This window comes from Salvelinus fontinalis, chromosome 15 (assembly GCF_029448725.1).
Source record: "Salvelinus fontinalis isolate EN_2023a chromosome 15, ASM2944872v1, whole genome shotgun sequence".
In the NCBI taxonomy this organism is placed as follows: Eukaryota; Metazoa; Chordata; class Actinopteri; order Salmoniformes; family Salmonidae; genus Salvelinus; species Salvelinus fontinalis.
In genome coordinates this window covers 40413615-40436845 of record NC_074679.1, presented here as the reverse complement: position 1 = coordinate 40436845, position 23231 = coordinate 40413615, and the positions used below count along the sequence as shown (strand labels likewise).

Here is a 23231-nt window from a genome sequence, read left to right as displayed (position 1 = left end):
GGACATGTTGGCTGGATTCACAAGATGTTTATCTTTCATTTGCTGTATTGGACTTGTTAATGTGTGAAAGTTAAATACTTGTAAAAAATATTTTTTGAATTTCGCTCGCTGCCTTTTCAGTGGAATTTGGGCGGAACATGCACCTGTCGAACGGTCGTTAAGACACTAACAGCTTACAGACGGTAGGCAATTAAGGTCACAGTTATGAAAACTTAGGACACTAAAGAGGCCTTTCTACTGACTCTGAAAAAAACAAAAGAAAGATGCCCAGGGTCCCCGCTCATCTGTGTGAACGTGCCTTAGGCGTGCTGCAAGGAGGCATGAGGACTGTAGATGTGTCCAGGGCAATACATTGCAATGTCCGTACTGTGAGACGCCTAAGACAGCACTACAGGGAGACAGGACGGATAGCTGATCGTCCTTGCAGACCACATGTAACAACACCTGCACAGGATCGGTATATCTGAACATCACAACTGCGGGACAGGTACAGGATGGCAACAACAACTGCCCGAGTTACACCACGAACGTACAATCCCTCCATCAGTGCTCAGACTGTCCACAATAAGCTGAGAGAGGCTGGACTGAGGGCTTGTAGACCTGTTGTAAGACAGGTCCTCACCAGACATCACCGGCAACAATGTTGCCTATGGGCACAAACCCAGTGTCGCTGGACCAGACAGGACTGGCAAAAAGTGCTCTTCACTGATGAGTCGCGGTTTTGTCTCACCAGGGATGATGGTCGGATTTGCGGTTATCGTCGAAGGAATGAACGTTACACCGAGGCCTGTACTCTGGAGCAGGATTTATTTGGAGGTGGAGGGTCCGTCATGGTCTGGGGCGTTGTCTCACAGCATCATCGGACTGAGCTTGTTGTCATTGCAGGCAATCTCAACGCTGTGCGTTACAGGGAAGACATCCTCCTCCCTCATGTGGTACCCTTCTTGCAGGCTCATCCTGACATGACCCTCCAGCATGACAATGTCATCAGCCATACTGCTCGTTACATGCGTGGTTTCCTGCAAGACAGAAATGTCAGTGTTCTGCCATGGCCTTCGAAGAGCCCAGATCTCAATCCCATTGAGCACGTCTGGGACCTGTTGGATCGGAGAGTAAGGGCTAGGGCCATTCCGCCAGAAATGTCCGGAAACTTGCAGATGCCTTGGTGGAAGAGTGGGGTAACATCTCACAGCAAGAACTGGAAAATCTGGTGCAGTGAGGTGGAGCTGCACTGCAGTATTTAATGCAGCTGGTGGCCACACCAGATACTGACTTTTACTTTTGATTTTGACCCCCCCCTTTGTTCAGGGACACATTACTCCATTTCTGTTAGTCATGTCACGCCCTGACCGTAGAGATCCTTTTTATGTCTCTATTTTGGTTGTTCAGGGCGTGGGTTTGGGTGGGCATTCTATGTCTGGTGTTCTATGTTGTCCTTGTTTTGTATTTCTATGTGTTTGGCCTGGTATGGTTCCCAATCAGAGGCAGCTGTCTATTGTTGTCTCTGATTGAGAACCATACTTAGGTAGCCTGTTCCCAACTGTGTTTGTGGGTGGTTATTTTCTGTTTAGTGTTTGTTGCACCTTTCAGAACTGTTCGTTGGTCGTTTTTGTTGTTTTTGTTCACGCGTTCATCTTTATTAAAAGTATTATGGATACGTACCACGCTGCACTTTGGTCCTCCTCTCCTTCTCCCGACGACAATCATTACAAGTCACATGTATGTGGAACTTCTTCAGTTTATGTCTCAGTTGTTGAATCTTGTTATGTTCATACAAATACTGACACATGTTAAGTTTTGCTGGAAATAAACGCAGTTGACAGTGAGAGGACAATTCTTTTTTTGCTGAGTTTATATATAAATTGCTCTGCCCTGACCGCCACTGACTGTATGTATTGTATCGTCTTAAATAATGTATCTTAATGATATCATATTCGCGTAGGCTCGCACTTGGTGAACGCCATAGGGCTGGAAATGCAACATCCTTGTAAACTTAGCAAAAAAAGAAATGACCTCTTATTGTCAACTGCGTTGATGTGTAAATATTTGTATGAACATGAATATTTGTATGTGTCACGTTCTGACCTTTGTTTTCCCTTGTTTTGTCTTTATTTAGTACGGTCAGGGCGTGAGTTGGGGTGAGCAGTCTATGTTATTTGTTTCTATGTTTTCAGGTTTGTTCATTTAGCCTGATATGGTTCTCAATCAGAGGCAGGTGTTTTGCATTGTCTCTGATATGGAGCCATATTTAGGTTGCCTGTTTTCACTGTTGGTTTGTGGGTGTTTGTCTTCCGTGTCCGTGTTTGTCTCGCCACACGGTACTGTTTCGGTTCGTTCACATTTGTTGTTTTGTTATTTGTGTAGTGTTCAGTTTATATTATTAAAACATAGACACTTACCACTCTGCGTATTGGTCCTCCGATCCTTCTCGCCTCTCCTCGTCAGATGAGGAAGAGCTAGACAGCCGTTACAGTATGAACATATGTCACTAACAAATATAGTCATGGGTGGCATCTACAATTCAATCAAAAGGCAAAGCACACTGGGAATTATGCAAATAATTATGCTTTACAATGTCAATTTAACACTGAAAAGTGTGGAGCCGCATCGACACTGGAACAGTGTTGATTTAATAGCGGAGAATTTGCTGTGGACTTATTGAAGAAACATGATCACAGGAGTAACTTTTTGCAATGCGGTTTTCTTTTATTGCAGCTGGAAGACAATACAACACAGAAACTTTATGTTAGCTTTTTGTTTTCTTCGGAAAAACAAAACCATTTTTTTTTTTAAACAAACATACTTTCGTCATAGTAATGGACAAGGTGATATTTACATGAATTGATGAAGTAGTTTGTCTTTGGCAATGTGAATACACGTCAAGGAAATACAGAACGCACCTACGGAGGTCGGTCTCCATATTAACAGATCAGCTGTAAGGTCATGCCATCAAGACTACATGGTTCAAAAACAGGACACAGAAATGATCGGTAGCATGTTTTTACAGAACACCACCTACCTGTTATTTACATAGAAACTACATGGTAACTTTTTGGTATTTTGTTTCTTTGTTACCAATAACAGTGGTGTAACGAAATTGCTGACAGTCGTTTCAGCGATTAGCACAACTACGGATCCTTTGAGACCAAATAGTAGCCGATTCTATTGGAATTTGTGCCATAAGGTACCATGCAGTTTCCATGATTACCAGGTGAAGTGTACTACAAATAACTTGGAACTGACGATCCATTGCTCTTTCTTCTCCTCCTCCTCAGAAAACCCCTCCAAACAATAAACTGAAAAATGGCAGTTGAACAGACATAAACCAAACAAAATATCAACAAAAAACACAATGAAACAAATAAACACTTTTTTTTTGACTCATCAATATATCATTATTTGCCAGGCTAATTTTGACAGTTCATTGATAATAATTCATATTCAATATTTTCAGAACACGTCTTCCTCCTCCAACATTGTGGCACCTGCAGGATTGTGATTGGAGGAAGAGTTATCGAGTGACTGCTATCGTCCAAGGAAGGCAGTGTTCCTCAAAGGGTAACGTAACAAACAATGGGAATAAATCATATAATACATTTATCAGTTGAAGATACATTGACACACGAAGCAGTCTAGTAGACAGAAGCTCATCACCTCATCTTAATCCAGGGCTCTTTCAAATGATACCTTATTTCCCATGTAGCACTCTACTTTTGACCCGAGCCACATTGGGTTAGTTAGCTCTGGGTTAGCTCTGGTCAAGAGTAGTGCACTATGAGATATAGGGTGTTATATTCAACTAAAAATGAAAATCATCCCAATGAGCAATGATCGGTAGCAAAAAAAAATCCAAGTCATGTGGTAGGCTTCAACAAAAATCAGTAGCACATAACGCAGAAAGGGTATCTGACAGAAATGCTACAGCTCACTGGTCATTTTTTTGTCTTGACATACAGATCAAATACGTGTCATCTATTTCAGGAAGATAAGGAATTATTACAGGCTTTGGCACTGAACTTAGACAATATCTTTATTTGAATATCTTAGTGCAATCTGGCGAGATAACGTGAAAATATGCACTGTAGAGTTCGTATTTACCTTGCCATCGCACTGTGTCATTTACTTTGTGTTCCTTTCATGCGCAACGAGCCTATGGTAGCCTGCCTAATAATACTGACAACAAGACCTGAAGAGTTGCTCGAGTAGAAATGGCAAAAAACACAGCGAGAGACGTGAAATAAACCCAAAACGAACAACGACATAAAAAACACTTACTCGGTTAAAACTCTTGTGTCATTGAAAAAAATGGAAGACCCTGAAATATCAAAGACGTCTAAAACCTTAGAAAAGAAAGAAGTGATGGAAGAACAGGCACAGAGAAGAGGGGAGGGGTATGGGGAACAGAAGACTGACACTCACTACCTAAACTCTCTTTTATCACATGGGCTCCAACATTCAGCCGTCAGGGTGAACCCATCAGACACAGTCGTCACTATACGGCCATGCTAGAGAGTACAGAGGTACGCTGAAAGTTTGGTGCTTTCAGTCCACAAATAACTGATCTTCATGCCAAGAAGTTTTTAAAATGTTGTCTTTTCTAGCGTGGCCATCTAGCGACTACATACAAACACTGGGACATTCTGGTTTTGTCAACTATGGATGAAGGGAGTTGCTATCTATCCCTGTATCCACGGTTGGAGCGAGTTATCCTCATATTGCAGAAAGAGACTTGCCCCACAGACCGTCTTTTTGTCCCCGAACAAGATGTTATTACTGTATTTTTTTTCCAAAGCCCACGTTAAAACAAAGATGAGTAAGGACGACAGGAAACAAATTATCAAGTCAAAAAGAAGAGGACAAGACAACCGAGAAGCATTCCACACCTCCGGGCGCAGAACTTCGAGGCGGAACCTTTTTGTTCGCTAGGATACTTATATGAAAATAATTCATGCTTCATGCTAAATACATTATTTACCTAACATGAACTTTGTCTGAATAGAAAACATTTTTTTCTCTTTTTCTTTACAGAACCCATGCAACACGATTTGGAAAAATCCTGCTGGCTACATTGCTTCAAAAAAAAAAATCAAAATCTAGTTTAACTCTTTATACAGTGTTATCCTGACTGGATGAAATTGCTTTATTACGTCATGAGAGTGGATAAGTAAACACAAACAAAAAAAACAAACACAAAAATTAACAACTCCACAGTCATATCATTATTCTTCTCACACAAAATATAATTGGCAGGTTCCATAGCATCATTCCCTTTCCAACCAATGAAGGTATTCAGGTGTTAGTGCCACAGGAAAAATATCACTACATCATGTCACTGGATTATAACTCAATGATTCACGTTGATTGCTTTCATAAAAGGACACAGGCAGTTTTGAGGTTATCTTGACATTTTATCAGTTATTTCCCTCTCCGATAAGCGCTTGCTAGACTATTAGCTTATGGCTTTTAGCGAACTAAATTAGTTTACATTTAGAGAACACCCTGTCAAAAAAACGAAGCCTTTCCTACATCTAACTTGTACCAGTGTCCTTCATCCCACTACAGTCCTACAGTCAACCATTAAGGTGAAAACCTAACTCTCCCCTCTGCATTGGCACGCTAGCTAGCGCTGGTGGCTAAATGTGATTAGCGGTCAGAAGGACAGTTAGCTAAGTAAGTGCTACCATCATCACTGGGCTGACCAAGAGTTTCTCTTTGACACTGTCCCAACACTGACACACATAAACTGACTCTTCTATGAGCTTGGCTACGCTACTGATGAGTGTCTCTTCTATGGGTTTGGCTACGCTACTGATGAGTGTCTCTTCTATGGGGTTGGCTACGCTACTGATGAGTGTCTCTTCTATGGGGTTGGCTACGCTACTGATGAGTGTCTCTTCAATGGGGTTGGCTACGCTACTGATGAGTGTCTCTTCTATGGGGTTGGCTACGCTACTGATGAGTGTCTCTTCAATGGGGTTGGCTACGCTACTGATGAGTGTCTCTTCTATGGGGTTGGCTACGCTAATGATGAGTGTCTCTTCTATGGCGTTGGCTACGCTACTGATGAGTGTCTCTTCTACGGGGTCGGCTACGCTACTGATGAGTGTCTCTTCTATGGGGATGGCTACGCTAATAGTCACTAAAGCTAACAACTTCCCCGGAATTTCCTGGAACATTTTTTCTGTGGCAGCTTCCTTGCACACAGACAAGACAGAGTTGGCAAACTGGGTTTTATATATATATATATATTTTTTTATAGCCGCCTTTGTAGCACCGGAAGTTCCAAGGCAAATTAGAATGCCATTGTTTTTGAAAGTTTGGTACCCAACACAGGGGATAGTTTGCCAAACTATGTTTATCTGTGGCACTCCTATCCATGTCAGCATATACCTGTGTTACTTCAGTGGAATAGTTGACTAATATAAACATTGCTTTAGCCAGTATAGCATGTGGATTTGTGCTTGGTTATTGTGACATTTATGTATATTGTCACATCCTAACTGAAATATGCAGCCCATAGACATCAATGCAGATCTGACCCTGAATACTAACTTTATTTCATTTGAATGATGTATATCACTGTAAAAACAAAATAGTCCGTGATAAGCACCTCATAATAACGTTTTACCTGTAAATTCTACTGAAGTAACAAGTTATGAGTCTGTAGAAGTGTACTTAGTGTTAGCTGCATCTGATGAGACTGTAAAGGGCAATAGCTGCAGATTGGGTACATTTTGACATTAACAAGGGGATCCCCTATTCATACATCCAAGCCAATCCACGATGGGGCAGTTTTTCAAAAAGCTATTTTTTTCTCTCGCTCACTTTACTTTCAGCCAACGGAAACCTGCGAACTTAGCTGAATATCAGAAAAAGGTTCATCTATGGCTTTAATCTCCTTTAAACAAATAAAAAATAATTTTAAAAAACGTAAAGAAAAGAAAGAAAACCAACCCTATAAACAGTAACTTTAAATACAGGAAAACAAAGTGATTGTTTTTTATATTGCCACAAATCATTCAGAATTCACCTGATATCCTGAAAAAAAGAAAGCACACATTTCTATATTAAAAGTGATGTTTTGTATTTCCGTTCTCTCTCGCTCTCCTTTTTTTTTCTTTGAAAATCTTCACTCTCTCAGTCTCTCTTTCTCTCTCAAGTCTCATGGGTCAGTTTTTCGTGGGTTCTTTCTGCTCTTTCTGGCCCTTGGCGGTTCTGTTAGTGATATTGTTCAAGCAGGCGCGGACGCCCGCCAGGTGGAGCAGCGAACCCGCCGCCTCCTTCATCTCCTCGTCGTCGCTCTCTGGCGGCTTTTCCGTGCGCCGCTTTTTCAGCGGGAGCGTATCACTAGCCACACCCATCCGCTGCTTGGCTTTCAGGAAGTGATGCCGCTTCTTGTTGTGCTGCTGGCTGGAAAGGGCGGAGTCTATCGTGTCTATGGGCCAATCGCGTGGCTCTTCCTTCTTGATCTCCAGCTGAATCTTGCTCTTGTCATCTTCATCATCCTCGTCGTCGAAGTCTGAATCGTTGGCGACATCTCGGGCGACGGGGCCGTTGCTGCGGAGACTGGAGTCGCTGGTGTAGTCGCTGCCGTCATCCGATTGGTTGGTGCTGTAGGTGTGGTCCTCCTTGGGGTCGCTGCTGACCAACGGGGAGTCGCAGGCGGGATGGGTGATGCTATGCTTCCGACAGCCTCCGGACAGCACAGATCTGGAGAGAGACAGAGATGAAATGCACATAAATACATGCCCATAGTGTGTACACACACATACACTGAAGCCGACTGTAGACATGACAGATACACTGATGTCAACATTAGACACACTTCACAGCTCCCTGCGTTTGACTTATGTTGGTAGCATGTTTACACACACACACACACACACACACACACACACACACACACACACACACACACACACACACACACACACACACACACACACAAGCTTCAGTGAGTACATCAGACACACAGAGCAATGCTAGCTGTGACCGCTAATCAGCGAGTCATCAGCTAATTCAATTAGACCAGGCTCATCTCCGAGTGGCCACTTCAGAGACCGGAGTACAGAGCTAAAGAGCTAATGCTACGTGGATGATTATTCTAATGGATTTAGCCCTACACTCTGCCATCAGGTAGATGTGGGAATCGTGTAATGCTAAGTAGCTCTATTTGCTGTGCATTTTTGGAACAGCTGTGGTTTCAAAATAAAAACCTGTGACAAATCAATCACCGTCGCGGGATTAAGGAAGTAACATTCGATTTGAGCCGATTCACTTTAATTCAATTCAATGGTGTAGCTGGCTGATAGCGCTACATGTCCTACATTGGTGATCATCATAATGTCGTGTCACCTTGTTGGTGTCGTAACAACTTTACGAAGTGTTATAACTGCTGTATGAATACTGTGTGCTAGAGCGCTGAGGGGGGGGGTTAACAGTGAAGTGGTGTCATTAATTATCATTAACGTTATCATACTATTTTCGTTAAGGCTATTCTGTTCTTTCCTATAATGTATGTTGTAAATGAACTAAAACTTTCTTTTTTAAAGTGAACGATCCCTTGAAGATTTTCCATTCTCCTATAGCTATTACAGGCCAACCAGCTAAGTTAAGTCAAAGATGTTCCCGCCATCACTCTGCATCATGTCATGCAGCTTCCCAACTAACTCTGGCAAGTGTGCATGTTGTTAAAAGCCCCGCTCTGAGTGTCTCTGGCCATCCTGGCTGCTCTGTGCATTTAAACCTCATGAATTATAGGAGGAGCACAGCAGTCTAAGACAAATCCGATCTATTATTCATGTCAGCCAGTCACTCACTCACCCTCTCTCTCTGCTCTGACCGAGTGTGTTCGCCTGTGTGCCTGCGTGAAAGACACAGAGAACGGATGGGGAAAGGCACCTGTTTATGTGTGGACGCTGTCTCTCCGTGTTTTATACCACGTCAAACTACACTGCTGTGTTACTACAGTTTTTCAAATCAAATTTTAGCCGTCACATACACATATTTAACAGATGTTATTGCGGGGTGTAGCGAAAGGCTGAGCTATAATGTTATCGTTTGTGTGCAGCTGTCAGTTGTGTCCCTACCTACCACTTATCCCAGAATACAGTTTGATCTATAACACCGAGCTAGACAGAGCTCAGCTGGAATCACTGTGTTTCCACGTGAGGCTGTCACCGCCTCAGGCCAGAACGTTCTGTGTGTGAGAGTGTATAATAGCATATGAGCCTGTGTGTGTCCTGCCTGAACATGCAGCTTTCACCCCTCCTAAATGTCTGTCCCTAACGCTTCCGCGCCATCCCTTGCATGAGTGTGTGTGTCCGTGTGTGTGGCTGTGTGCATAGACCTGTGCGAGCGCGTGTGCATATATGTGTGTCTCTCGCTATGGCAGGTATACCAACCTGACTGCGGCTGTCCTGCTCTCTAAGGGATTGATGGGCAGTGGTCGTATTCCTGGGTAAAGGCCCTGACTCATCATACTGGCACCGTTCCGGATCACTCCCTGAGGGACTAAAGATAAAGGGAAGAGAGAGAGGAGAAAGAGGGTCAGTAACACACACACACACACACACACACAAGCAGTGCATTCGGAAAGTATTCAGACCCCTTGACTTTTTTTCACATTTTGTTACGTTACAGCCTTATTCTAAAATCTACACACAATACCCTATAATGACGAAGCGAAAACCGGTTTTTAGACAAATAAATACCTTATGTAGATAAGTATTCAGACCCTTTGCTATAAGACTTGAAATTGATCTCAGGTGGATCCTGACACCATTGATCATCCTTGAGATGTTTCTACAACTTGATTGGAGGTAAAGTCAATTGATTTGGAAAGACACACACCTGAAAGGCACACACCACAGTTGACAGTGCAAAAGCCATGAGGTCGAAAGGAATTTTCTGTAGAGCTCTGAGACAGGATTGTGTCGAGGCACAGATCTGGGGAAATGTACCAAAAATGTCTCCTGCATTGAAGGTCCCCAACAACACAGTGGCCTCCATCATTCTTAAATGGAATAAGTTTGGAATCACCAAGACTCTTCCTAGAGCGCCGCCCGGCCAAACTGAGCAATCAGGGGAAAAGGGGGTTGGTCAAGGAGGTAACCAAGAACCCGATGGTCATTCTGACAGAGCTCCAGAGTTCCTCTGTGGAGATGGGAGAACCTTCCAGAAGGACAACCATCTCTGCAGCGCTCCACCAATCGGGCCTTTATGGTAGAGTGGCCAGACGGAAGCCACTCCTCAGTAACAGGCACATGACAGCCCGCTTGGAGTTTGCCAAAAGACACCTGAAGACTCAAACAAAATTCTCTGGTCTGATGAAACCAAGATGTAACTCTTTGGCCTGAATGCCAAGCGTCACGTCTGGAGGAAACCTAGTACCATCTCTACAGTGAAGCATGGTGGTAGCAGCATCATGTTGTGGGGATGTTTTTCATCGGCAGAGACTGTGAGAGTAGTCAGGATTAAGGGGAAAGATGAACGGAGCAAAGAAAAGAGAGATCCTTGATGAAAACCTGCTCCAGAGAGCGCTCAGGATCTCAGACTGGGGCGAAGGTTCACCTTCCAACAGGACAACAACCCTAAGCACACAGCCAAGATAATGCAGGAGTGGCTTCAGGACAAGGCTCTGAATGTCCTTGAGTGGCCTAGCCAGAGCCCGGAATTGAACTCAATCGAACATCTCTGGAGAGACCTGAAAATAGTTGTGCAGTGACGCTCCCCATCCAACCTGGCAGAACTCGAGAGGATCTGCAAAGGGGAAAAACTCCCCAAATACAGGTGTGCCAAGCTTGTAGTGTCATAAACAAGAAGATTTGAGCCTGTAATCACTGCCAAAGGTGCTTCAACAAAGTACTGAGTAAAGTGTGTGAATACTTAAGTATATTTTTATTTACGTTTTCTATTTTAAATATTTTTGCAAAAAATTCTAAAAACCTGTTTTTGCTTTGTCATTATGGGCTATTGTGTGTAGATTGGTTTTAGATGAAGGCTGTAACGTAACAAAATGCGGAAAAAGTCAAGGGGTCTGAATACTTTCCAAATGCAGTGTACGTATGAGCTGGTTAAAGACTTCATGTACCAAATACCTGGGGGTGGTGATTGACGATAAGCTGCAGTGGAAAGAGAACACCTCCGCGGTTTTTAAAAAGGCTCAAGAAAAGCTACTCCTTTTAAAGGAAGCTCAGATCCTTTGATGTCTGCTAAGAAATGCTCCAAAAGGGTAACATCACTAAAGGTGGATGCAAACAGGCTAAACTAAATCATCGAGAAGGCTGGATCTACCATCGGCACCCACCAGGACAAACTAGACCCCATCCTGGATAAGCGGACCCTCAAAACCTCAGGATTATAGAGGCCAACACTAGCCAACCCCTCCACAGTATAAGCCTGGAGCATCGCAGTGCGATGGCAGACAGATTTATTTTACCCAGGTCCAAAACAGAACGTTTATGCAGATCCTTTTTACCATGTGCTATGAGGCTTTTTAACACGAACACTTGGTTTTTTTATCAAATCAAATCAAATTTGATTGGTAACATACACATGGTTAGCAGATGTTAATGCGAGTGTAGCGAAATGCTTGTGCTTCTAGTTCCGACAGTGCAGTAATATCAAACAAGTAATCTAACAATTCCCCAACAACTACCTAATACACTCAAATTTAAAGGGGTGAATGAGAATATGTCCATATAAATATATGGATGAGTGATGGCCCGAGCAGCATAGGCAAGGTGTAATAGATGGTATAAAATACAGTATATACATAGGGTATGAGTAATGTAAGACATGTAAACATTATTGAAGTGGCATTATTTAAAGTGTCATTGTTCCATTTATTAAAGTGGCCAGTGATTGGGTCTCAATGTAGCCAGCAGCCTCTCTGAGTTAGTGATTGCTGATTAGCAGTCTGATGATGGCCTTGAGATAGAAGCTGTTTTTCAGTCTCTCAGTCCCAGCTTTAATGCATCTATACTTACCTCACCTTCTGGATGGTAGAGGTGTGAACAGGCAGTGGCTCGGGTGGTTGTTGTCCTTGATTATCTTTTTGGCCTTCCTGTGACATCCGGTGCTGTAGGTATCATGGAGGGCAGGTAATTTGAGGTCGGTGCAGTTGCCGTACCAGGCTGTGATACAGCCCAACAGGATGCTCTCGATTGTGCAAATCTGTAAATGTATGTTAGGGTTTTCGGTGACAAGCCAAATTTCTTCAGCCTTCTGAGGTTGAAGAGGCGCTGTTGCTCCTTCTTCACCACACTGTCTGTGTGGGTGGACCATTTCATTTTGTCCGTGATGTGTACGCCAAGGAACTTAAAACTTTCCACCTTCTCCACTGCTGTCCCTTCGATGTGGATAGGGGGGTGCTCCCTCTGCTGTTTCCTGAAGTCCACAATCATCTCCTTTGTTTTGTTGACGTTTGAGTGAGAAGTTGTTTTCCTGACACCACACTCCGAGTGCCCTCACCTCCTCCCTGTAGGCTGTCTCGTCGTTGTTGGTAATCAAGCCCACTATTGTTGTGTCGTCTGCAAACTTGATGATTGAGTTGGAGGCATGCATGGCCACTCAGTCATGGGTGAAAAGGGAGTACAGGAGGGACTGAGGGCCCCACCCTTGTGGGGCCCCAGTGTTGAGGGTCAGTGAAGTGAAGATGTTGTTTCCTACCTTCACCACCTGGGGACGACCTGTCAGAAATCCAGGACCCAATTGCACAGGGCAGGGTTAAGACCCAGGGCCTCCAGCTTGATGGTGAGCTTGGAGGGTACGATGGTGTTGAATGCTGAGCTGTAGTCAATGAACAGCATTCTTAGGTTTAGGTAGCCTTGTTCTCAAATTTGCTTTGATAAAATCCCCAGCTACAATAAATGCAGCCTCAGGATATATGGTTTCCAGTTTACATAGAGTCCAGTGGAGTTCCTTGAGGGCCGTCGTGGTGTCTGCTTGAGGGGGAATGTACATAGCTGTGACGATAACAATTCTCTTTGGAAGTATTATGGCCGGCATTTGATTGTAAGGAATTCTAGGTTGGGTGAGCAGAAGGACTTGATTTCCTGTATGTTGTTATGATTACACCATGAGTCGATAATCATAAAGCATACACACTCGCCCTTCCTCTTCCCAGAGAAGTGTTTATCTTGGTCAACGCAATGCATGGAGAAGCCCGGTGGCTGAACCGATTCCGACAACATATCCCAAGAGAGCCATGTTTCCGTGAAACAGAGAATATTACAATCTCTGATGTCTCTCTGGAAGGCAACCCTTGCTCGAATTTCGTCTACCTTGTTGTCAAGAGACTGGACATTGGCGAGTAGTATACTCGGGAGCGGTGGGCGATGTGCACGTATACGGAGCCTGACCAGGATTCCACTCCGTCTGCTCCTTCTGCAGCGACGTTGTTTTGAGTCGGCTTCTGAGATCCATTGTCCTGGGTGGTGGTTCAAACAGAGCATCCGCCCTCGGGAAAGTCGTATTCCTGGTCGTAATGTTGGTAAGTTGACGTCGCTCTTATGTCCAATAGTTCTTCCCGGCTGTATGTAATAAGACTTAAGATTTCCTGGGGTAGCCATTTTTTTAGATGATGATGCTGCTTTTAGTGTCTGTGTGTACTTGTTGTGATTCTTTCTGGCATATTTATTGGTAATGTATGTATTGGCTGGTGCAATAAAAAATGTCCCCTCTGGTGGATTAATAAAGTACTCTTACTTTATGATACAGTTCACACGTAGAAACTCCAAATGGCAAATAAACCAAGCAGATTGCAGATCATGTGAACGAAAAGAAACACAATCTCATCACCAACAGAGGGAAGGGCGGATACGGACGATAGAAAGAGAGGGAGGAAGGAAAATGATTCACTGCAAAGCAACCAACTCAGAGATCCAGACAATCCAGACCTAGACAATGCTATGCCATGACCATGTAGCAGCTTGGAGCTGCAGTCTACCCTGCACATATTGCCCAGCAGCGACATGAGATCGAATCCCACCCAAGACATTCTCTGACTTTCTCCCAACCACATCGACACCCCTATTATCTACCTACCGTCGATAGTGTCTAAATAAAAGAGAAAATCCAAAAGGAGGACGACTCTACTACACATTGGACTGTAGCTCAGAGTGAAACGTACAGGGAAACATGCACACTCGATTCTCCTTGGCCCAGGCCCTCCCTCCGTCTATAAAAGGCTTTATTAAGTTTGGTCAGAGACGGAGACGGCTTGTAAACACACAGAACACCATGGAGAGAGAGAGAGGGGGGATAAAGAGAGAGAGAGAGAGATTGTAAACAGAGAGAAGAAGGATGTGGGACATTGCGTTTCTTTCTTTCCCAGGCACTTTCCAATAACCACAGTCAACCCAGTGGAAAGATATGACTGGACAACAAACTAAAAGAGAGAGAGAAAGGAGGGACGGCTGAACCTGATCAGAGAGTGGCTATCTAGCACATTCCCTCACACACTGCTTCAATTAGTTCGACCTGAGTTAGACCCCCGTCGAGACGCCTCGAAACACACATGCGCACACAGAGCCCGACAGAGTGCTATTGACAGAAGAAAGGAGGGGGGTTCAACTGACCGTTAAACCGTCATGACCGGGTCAGGTCAATCGCGTCTCAGCAAATCGCAGTCCTCAATGTCTGGGTATTTGGACTCCATTCACCTCTGTCGTAACGCGTTACATTTAAGAGCCATGTTGGTCAACAGATCCAGATCTCGGCCGGGTATTCCTCTATGAACCAGACACTTTATGGATTAGGTGAGATTATAATCTTTGGAATTATTATCTTTTGTTTTGAATGATATTTGAGTACAATAGAGAGGGCACAGTGATGACGAGGCAGACCGCGAAATTGGGGACAGCTAGGGCATTGACAGGCACACCTGCCACCTGCCACCTGCCACGGTTGGCCAGCGACACGACAGCGTTGGTGTACGTGAGACACAACCTCCCCGCAATGGGGGGAAAAGAAAGATGGAGGGATGAACTAATCTAAAGCAGATGGCAGACTGTAGAGAGAGAGAAACAAAATTAAAGCGCGAGAGAGGGGGAAGAAAAGAGGGGGGGGGAAATATTATCCGTTTAGAATCATACTCACCTTTCTGCCCATTAAGCAAGCAAGTCGGAATTGTTGTCTTGGCAACCCCCTCTCCCCGAACTGCCATGACAACCGTATACAACTACGGTTGCTATAGTGACAGTTGCTAAGCTAGCTAACCAACCAGAAGAAGGCTAAATAGAACAGCTGGGTTGAAAATGCCCTCTTTCCTCTTTTATCGCCCACCACTCGAAAAGAGAGGGGCACAAGGGATGCCCTCAGACAGGGGGTACACTGACCCCACGCCTCAACACACACACACACAGACACGCGCACACACACACTGCCCATCTATCGTGGTGATAGGATGTGAAGTGACAGAGAGACGCGGAGAGGGAAGGGCATTAGTGTGGTTGGGCTAGCAGGGTGAAAGGCTAGTGGGAGATCTCCTTTGTAGTTCCATTGTAGCTGGGTCCATGTTACACAATGGGGCAGTCCATTCACACACAGGGGCATCAGGGGATGGGCCAAAGACCTTAATAACCTGTTGGGGATGGGGGCGCTGTTTAGACTATTTATGCTAATTTGGCTAATTTTTGAAACGGCTTCCCACAAAATCCTTGATCGTACAATATGCATATTATTATTATTATTGGATAGAAAACAGTCTATAGTTTCTATAGGAGTTGAAATTTTGTCTCTAAGTGGAACAGAGCCCATTCTACAGCAATTTCCCTGACATGGATTCAGATTTCAGAAATGTTGGCCACTGTTCTGAAGTCAGTTAAAACGGCACTGATATTGCTATGACTATACGGACACTTCTTACGTCTTCCCCTGGATGCCTTTACGTGATGACGATTCCAATGGGGTCGATTGCGCGTTCACAGGCCCTATAAATCAAAAAACCCTGTAGCTAGCAAGTCTTTCCTTGCTGCGTAACGCGCGTGCTGGACACCGACCCGCTCCTGTTCCAAGCGTTAGTTTAGCCTGTTATATTTCTCCGGTCATCTTTTCACTCGTTATAGGAGTTAAAAACATCATAAGGTAGTTAATTTAAAGCGTTTTATAGCAATTTATATCCGTTTAGTGCGATTTTGGGACATTTATTTCTTTAACGCTGTGAATAGGTGGGCACGCTTTCAGTTCATCCCGAACGCAGTTGGCATTTTCACATGGCAAGAGGACAGCTTTCCACCAAAAGACGATTCCTCCCAAGAAAGGATCCTTTGCCCAAGATACTGATGGAAGAACAGCTCAAGGTAGGACATTTTTATTATGATAAATCGTGTTTCTGTCGAAACATTTTAGTGGCTTAGGACGCCATGTTTTTTGACGTAGCTTCGCTTGGCGCAAACTGTATTGAAAAGTAAGGATAAATTAAAAAATGTAATAACGCAATTGTATTAAGAATTAAATTGTCTATCAATCCCTGTCCACCCTATATTTTTTAGTCACGTTTATGAGTATTTATGTATAAGAGTAGATCACTGTCTAAGTGGCGCAAGGACTTTTTCTTTACCAGCTTGTCTACATTTCACATTGTCTAACCATGATTTTGGTGGCTAAATATAAACATTTTCGATCAAACTGTATATGCATGTTGTAATGTGATGTTACAGGAGTGTCATCGGAAGAATTCTGAGAAGGTTAGTGAAAAAATTAATATCTTTTGGCGATGTTGACTTTTATCGCTCACTTTGGCTAGAATCAATGCTGGGCTGCTATGTGCTATGTGCTATGCTAATATAACGATTTATTGTGTTTTCGCTGTAAGACACTTAGAAAATCTGAAATATTGTCTGTATTCACAGGATCTGTGTCTTTCGATTCGTGTATGCTGTGTATTTTTACGAAATGTTTGATGATTAGTAAGTAGGTAAACACGTTGCTCTAAGTAGTTTTTCTATTCCATTTGTGACGGTGGGTGCAATTGTAACCTATGCCATCTACCTGAAATATGCACTTTTTTCTAACAAAACCTATCCCATACCATAAATATGTTATCAGACTGTCATCTGATGAGTTTTTTTGTTGGTTAGGGGCTATAAATATCTTAGTTTAGTCGAATTGGTGATGGCTACTGGTGTTGGTGGACAAATAAAAGATGGTGGATTATGCTAATGTGTTTTTAGGTAATAGATGTACATCTTTACATATTGTGTCTTCCCTGTAAAACATTTTAAAAATCGGACAAGTTGACTGGATTCACAAGATCTGTGTCTTTCATTAGCTGTATTGGACTTTAATGTGTGAAAGTTAAATATTTTAAAAAAATATTTTTTTTGAATTTCGCGGCACTGGTTTTTCAGTGGGGGGGGGGGGGGGGGTGTGCCGCTAGCGCCACGCTGATCCTAGACAGGTTAATAGAGAAAGTATCTAAGCTCGAGAGCATCTAAGCTCAGATACAAGAATGACTGGAATGCAATAGTTGATAGGAAATGGTGCGATAAAGTAGCATCACATCGAATGGTAGAGAGTGGTATCAAGTCGTACAGTTTCAAATAGTATCAGACCTGTGTTACGGATATTACTGAGTGTCTGTGTGCATACATTGTCTAGAACTTAACCTCTCAACAACTCCATCTGTTTCTATATCTCCTACATCCAGCACTCTCGCTCAACCCATCTCAATTTCTCACTCCATCTCTAATAATCTCTCTCTGTCTCCCAACTGGCACCCGATTCCCTATATAGTGTACTACTTTTGACCAAAGCTCCATGGGCCCTCGTCAAAAGGAGTGTGCTAAATAGGGAATCGGTTGCGATTTGGGAGACGGACTATGTGTTGTGCCTGCAGTCTGCTCTCGACTTCCATTCTGATGGTGGATGGATTTCCTTATGTGGGTAAACACCGAAGCTCTCAGAGAGGCCAGACGTCAAAGGCCAATCTGAGACCCAGGGACATTGGCAGACAGCTCCTAACCAGATCCATACACACTCACTGGAATGGAATACTGCTCTGAACTTTGACCTCGCGATCAATGCAGCGCACTTGATGCTTCCCCTCCATGACAGACAGAGGAGTGTAGAAATAGAGCTGGTAGACTGGACAATCCTGACAGGTCTAGCTGACTGACTAACATATGTTACAGACTCTTACCACTAGGGGGAGAGCCTGGTTATAGGGTAATCTGATCCTAGATTTGTGGTTGAGGGTCATTTCACCTTCAGTACTATTGAGGTATGGTGGGAGATTCTTTATATGACTGGTTACTGTGGTTACACACGACAACCCTCAGTTCACACCGTAGACTTCAATGTAACATACATTGATTGACCTTCAGCATTCATCTTTCACGTCCATCCTCTATACAAGACTGGAGCTTTCACCAGCATGGGAATTCTCTATTTTATCTAACCTTTGTATTCATATTTTGACCGAGTAAACACATTGTATTTACAAGCAACGGATGGAAATGAAAGGGAAGTGTTGCAGGAGAGAGGAACGCGACATTAATCATTGCACATTTGACTGTTGTCGGTGTACAGTAATGTCAACGCACTGACCTATAGACCTGGCCATCATGAGGGCCTAGGCCTCATCCACGTCAAGAATACCACGGCTTTTATCGACAACGACCGGTACGACAACAGAGTCAGACAGCGTCACAAACTCTCTCATGGACCTTGAGGGTAGACAGAAGAGGAGGCACTTTCCCTAGTGCCTCACACAATACAGTCAAGGCGGACTCGCCCGAGTGCCTTATACCCAGAAATCACAGATTATTCATAGAAACAAACTGCTGACTGGCCTTGTGTCGGAAAGCCCCGTCTCTGTCCTTTAGAATGTCTCTGTCCTTTAGAACGTCTCTGTCCTTTAGAACGTCTCTGTCTATCGGTATGGAGGAGAGAGAGAGAGAGAGACGAGGAGAGGAAAGAGGAGAGAAGAGGAAAGAGGCTGGTCCCGGCAGGGGAGTGCTGTGGGTCTTTGTGTCAACACAATGACCTGGATGGAGTGGAGAGAGTAAATACAGAGAGAGGTGGAGGGAGAGATAGAGGGCTGGAGGAGTTTGTAAACTGTGGTCTATGTTACGCTCCAGTTGGCCTTCACATTGAGGGAGGACGTTTTTTTTTTTTTTACTCACAAAGACAAGCAGTGGCAGACACAGACAGAGCACACAGAGCAGACAGTCAGGCACTTTCTCAGGAAGAGGATTGACGTCCCAGGTAACGACGCAATCGAGAGAGTCACAAACACAAATATGTAAAGCAAACAAACGCTCACATGCACAGAACGCACAGACAGACACATCAACCATTAGAACCATTTCCTGCAGTCAAATGACCAAATCTCCCTCTAGAGGGATTCACAATTAATAAACACATTTTTAACTGCAAAAAATACGAGGTTTTTATGTCTCTTTTTTTTTTACCCCAATTTCACTGCAACTCCCGTACGGACTCGGGAAAAGCCTCTGTCCTCTGAAACACAACCCAGCCAAGCCCGCGCTGCTTCAAGACACAATGCCCACTAAACCCAGAAGCCAGACGCGCCAATGTGTCAGAGGAAAACACCGTACAATTTCAACTCTATATTTGACATGGTACAGGTGTCTTCTTTTCTTAAGCCCATAACCATGTGTGTGAGGTGTATACTTTTGTTTCAAAGTAGATTTCTTTAAGACTACCAAGAAACACTCTGCGTGACCCTGATTTAGCCCACTGCAGTAACCGTAACTCTTTAGCCCACGTGTAATGCAATAGAATTTCTATATACAGGAGCACTGATTGTGGCCATGTATAGAGTGAAAGAATAGACATGCATAAAGAAAGAGGATGTCTTGAAGCCTGTTAAGTTATTTCATCTTAGTGCATCACACAAAAGCACTTCCTTGAAGAACACAGCGACTCTCTGGAGTACACACACACACACACACACAAACAAACAGCTTTGATATCACATTTCACTGCTCAGGCCGATTAGGAGGAGAAACATGATGATTCTTTAATGGTTACTGAGTGAACATCACAAATACAAAATTAACAGACTAGTCTTTAATTCATTGGAGGTTTGACTAAATGTATCATGCCTTCTCCAATTCCCCTGATCCTTACTTTAGGTAAGGCTTCTGAAGAGGAGTGCTCAAGCAATTTTTCCTAACCAACACATGGTGAATTTGGGGGACAGTCAAAGCGGGACTCGAACCTGCAACCTTTCTATACCAAAGCCATTGTAGCCATTTAGCAGTCCATACACACACACACACTACACACACTACAAAAAACACATCTCTCCCATCCAGGAAAAAAGGAGAATATATTTGTGGGAGCAACAGACAGATTCAGACATGTAGATGTTGAAGCGTTCAAAATAGGCCATCCATGTTGTTGCCAGGTAACAGAGTGTGTTTATCACTAATGGAATGGATTCTCCTGGGTCAGAGCAGGGATGTGTGTGTGTCTGCGTGTGTGCGTGTGTGTGTGTGTGCGTGCGTGCGTGCGTGTGTGTGTGACTGTGTGTGGTCACAAATTACACGGTCAAACACAGTGTGCTCAGTGACATTGTGGTCAGGAATCAGGGTGTTTGAGGTCAGAGTGAAGAGGTTGTAGAGGACGTTATGGTTGATACACATGACCTGGCTCTCCTCTGCTCTGCTCTCTTCTCTCCTCTCCCCTCCTCCCTTCCCCCTCCTGATTACAGAAGCATCCCAAATACTCCATCCAGACTGACTTGAGGTGCAGACACCTCTCCTCTCTCTCCAATTTCTCTTTCTTCCCCCCCCCCCCCATCAAGTGATGATAAACTGTGTTCGAGTCGTTCTATTATTCACTAAGTGTTACAACCCGGCTTCCAGCTAACAAGGCGACATCTGACTGAAGCTGCCTTTTAGCGCTGTGTTCAAGAGAATAAAATTAGCAACACTTCACATTAAAGGCACACCAACAGCTCTCCACACAGACAGCCTTCTAAGAGCTACATTCAGGAACACCACACGTACTCAACAGAGTAAACACACACACACAGTCACTCAGAACTACTGCTGTCACTGACGCACGCACGCACACACACACAGAGATAGGTAGAGACACAGACAGAGACGCAGAAAGACAGAGAGACCGAAGAAACATATGCATGCCAATAAAGCCCTTTGAATTGAGAGAGAGAGACATGTGTATGTATGGGTAAACCACTTCTCCAATCTTCTCCAATCTTTTTGCCCCTATAACAAAGAACAAACAGCAAAAACATATACATGATCAAATGATAAAACATACAGATAACAAATTCCAATTGGCTATACTTAAACTCTTTAACATCATCCTTCACTCTGGCATCTTCCCCAATATTTGGAAGCAAGGACTGATCACCCCAATCCACAAAAGTAGAGACAAATTTGACCCCAATAACTACCGTGAGATATGCGTCAACAGCAACCTTGGGAAAATCCTCTGCATTATCATTAACAGCAGACTCGTTCATTTCCTCAATGAAAACAATGTACTGAGCAAATGTCAAATTGGCTTTTTACCAAATTACCGTACGACAGACCACGTATTCACCCGGCACACCCTAATTGACAAACAAACAATCCAAAACAAAGGCAAAGTCTTCATGCTTTGTTGATTTCCCAAAATAATTTTACTAAATTTGGCATGAGGGTCTGCTATACAAATTGATGGAAAGTGGTGTTAAGGGAAAAACCTACGACATTATAAAATCCATGTACACAAACAACAAGTGTGCGGTTAAATTTGGCAAAAAACACACATTCATTCCGCAGGGCCGTGGGGTGAGACAGGGATGCAGCTTAAGCCCCACCCTCTTCAACATATATATCAAGGAATTGGCGAGGGCACCAGAACAGTCTGCAGCAACCGGCCTCACCCCACTAGAATCTGAAGTCAAATGTCTACTGTTTGCTGATGATCTGGTGCTTCTGTCCCCAACCAAGGAGGGCCTACAGCAGCACCTAGATCTTCTGCACAGATTCTGTCAGACCTGACAGTAAATCAGTAAATCTCAAGACAAAAATAATGCTGTTCCAAAAAAAGGTCCAGTTGCCAGGACCACAAATACATATTCCATCTAGACACCGTTGCCCTAGAGCACACAAAAACTATACATACTTCGACCTAAACATCATTGCCACAGGTAACTTCCACAAAGCTGCGAACGAGCTGAGAGACAAGGCAAGAAAGGCCTTCTATGCCATCAAAAGGAACGTAACATTCAACATACCAATTAGGATCTGGCAAAAAATACTTGAATCAGTTATAGAACCCATTACCCTTTATGGTTGTGAGGTCTGGGATCCGCTCACTAACCAAGAATTCGCAAAATGGGACAAACACCAATTTGAGACTGCATGCAGAATTCTGCAAAAATATCCTGTGTGTACAACGTTAAACACCAAATAATGCATGCAGGGCAGAATTAGGCCGATACCCGCTAATTATCAAAATCCAGAAAAGAGACATTAAATTCTACAACCACCTTGTAACGGTTGTCCTCCTCCTCTTCATCCGAAGAGGAGGAGCAGGGATTGAACCAAAATGCAGCGGATTGTGAAGACATGATATTTATTAAAGTAAAGACGGAAAACACGAAAACGAAATACACTTGACTAATTAACAAAATAACAAAACGGAGTAGACAAACCTGGACATACGAACTTACATAAACACGAAGAACGCACGAACAGGGAAAATAGCCTACACATAAATGACGATGAACAAACAAACCGAACAGTCCCGTATGGTGCGACAAACACTGACACAGGAGACAACCACCCACAACGAACACTGTGAAACAACCTACCTAAATATGACTCTCAATTAGAGGAACGCCAAACACCTGCCTCTAATTAAAAGCCATACCAGGCAACCCTTAAACCAACATAGAAACAGAAAACATAGAATGCCCACCCAAACTCACGTCCTGACCAACTAACACATACAACAAACTAACAGAAATAGGTCAGGAACGTGACACACCTAAAAGGAAGCGATTCCCAAACCTTCCATAACAAAGCCATCACCTACAGAGAGATGAACCTGGAGAAGAGTCTCCTAAGCAAGCTGGACAGCAACACAATTAGACCCAAACAAATCATGAGAAAACAAAAAGATAATTACTTGACACACTGGAAAGAATTTACAAAAAAACTGAGCAAACTAGAATGCTATTTGGCCCTAAACAGAGAGTACAAAGTGGCAGAATACCTGACCACTGTGACTGACTCAAA

General features: G+C 43.6%; 1 protein-coding gene across 2 annotated transcripts in view; it reads right to left on the bottom strand.

Annotated features, from left to right (window-relative positions):
- Window positions 1-2681: 2681 nt before the first annotated feature.
- foxn3 (forkhead box N3) overlaps window positions 2682-23231 on the bottom strand; it is a 261189-nt gene continuing 240639 nt past the window's right edge. For both annotated transcript variants that reach the window (XM_055863826.1, XM_055863827.1), the window contains exons 5-6: window positions 9405-9513; window positions 2682-7710 (exon numbers count right to left, since the gene is read on the bottom strand). In XM_055863826.1, coding sequence (XP_055719801.1) covers window positions 7170-7710; window positions 9405-9513 — 650 coding nt within the window. In that variant the 3' untranslated portion in view covers window positions 2682-7169. The remainder of the gene's footprint in view (window positions 7711-9404; window positions 9514-23231) is intronic.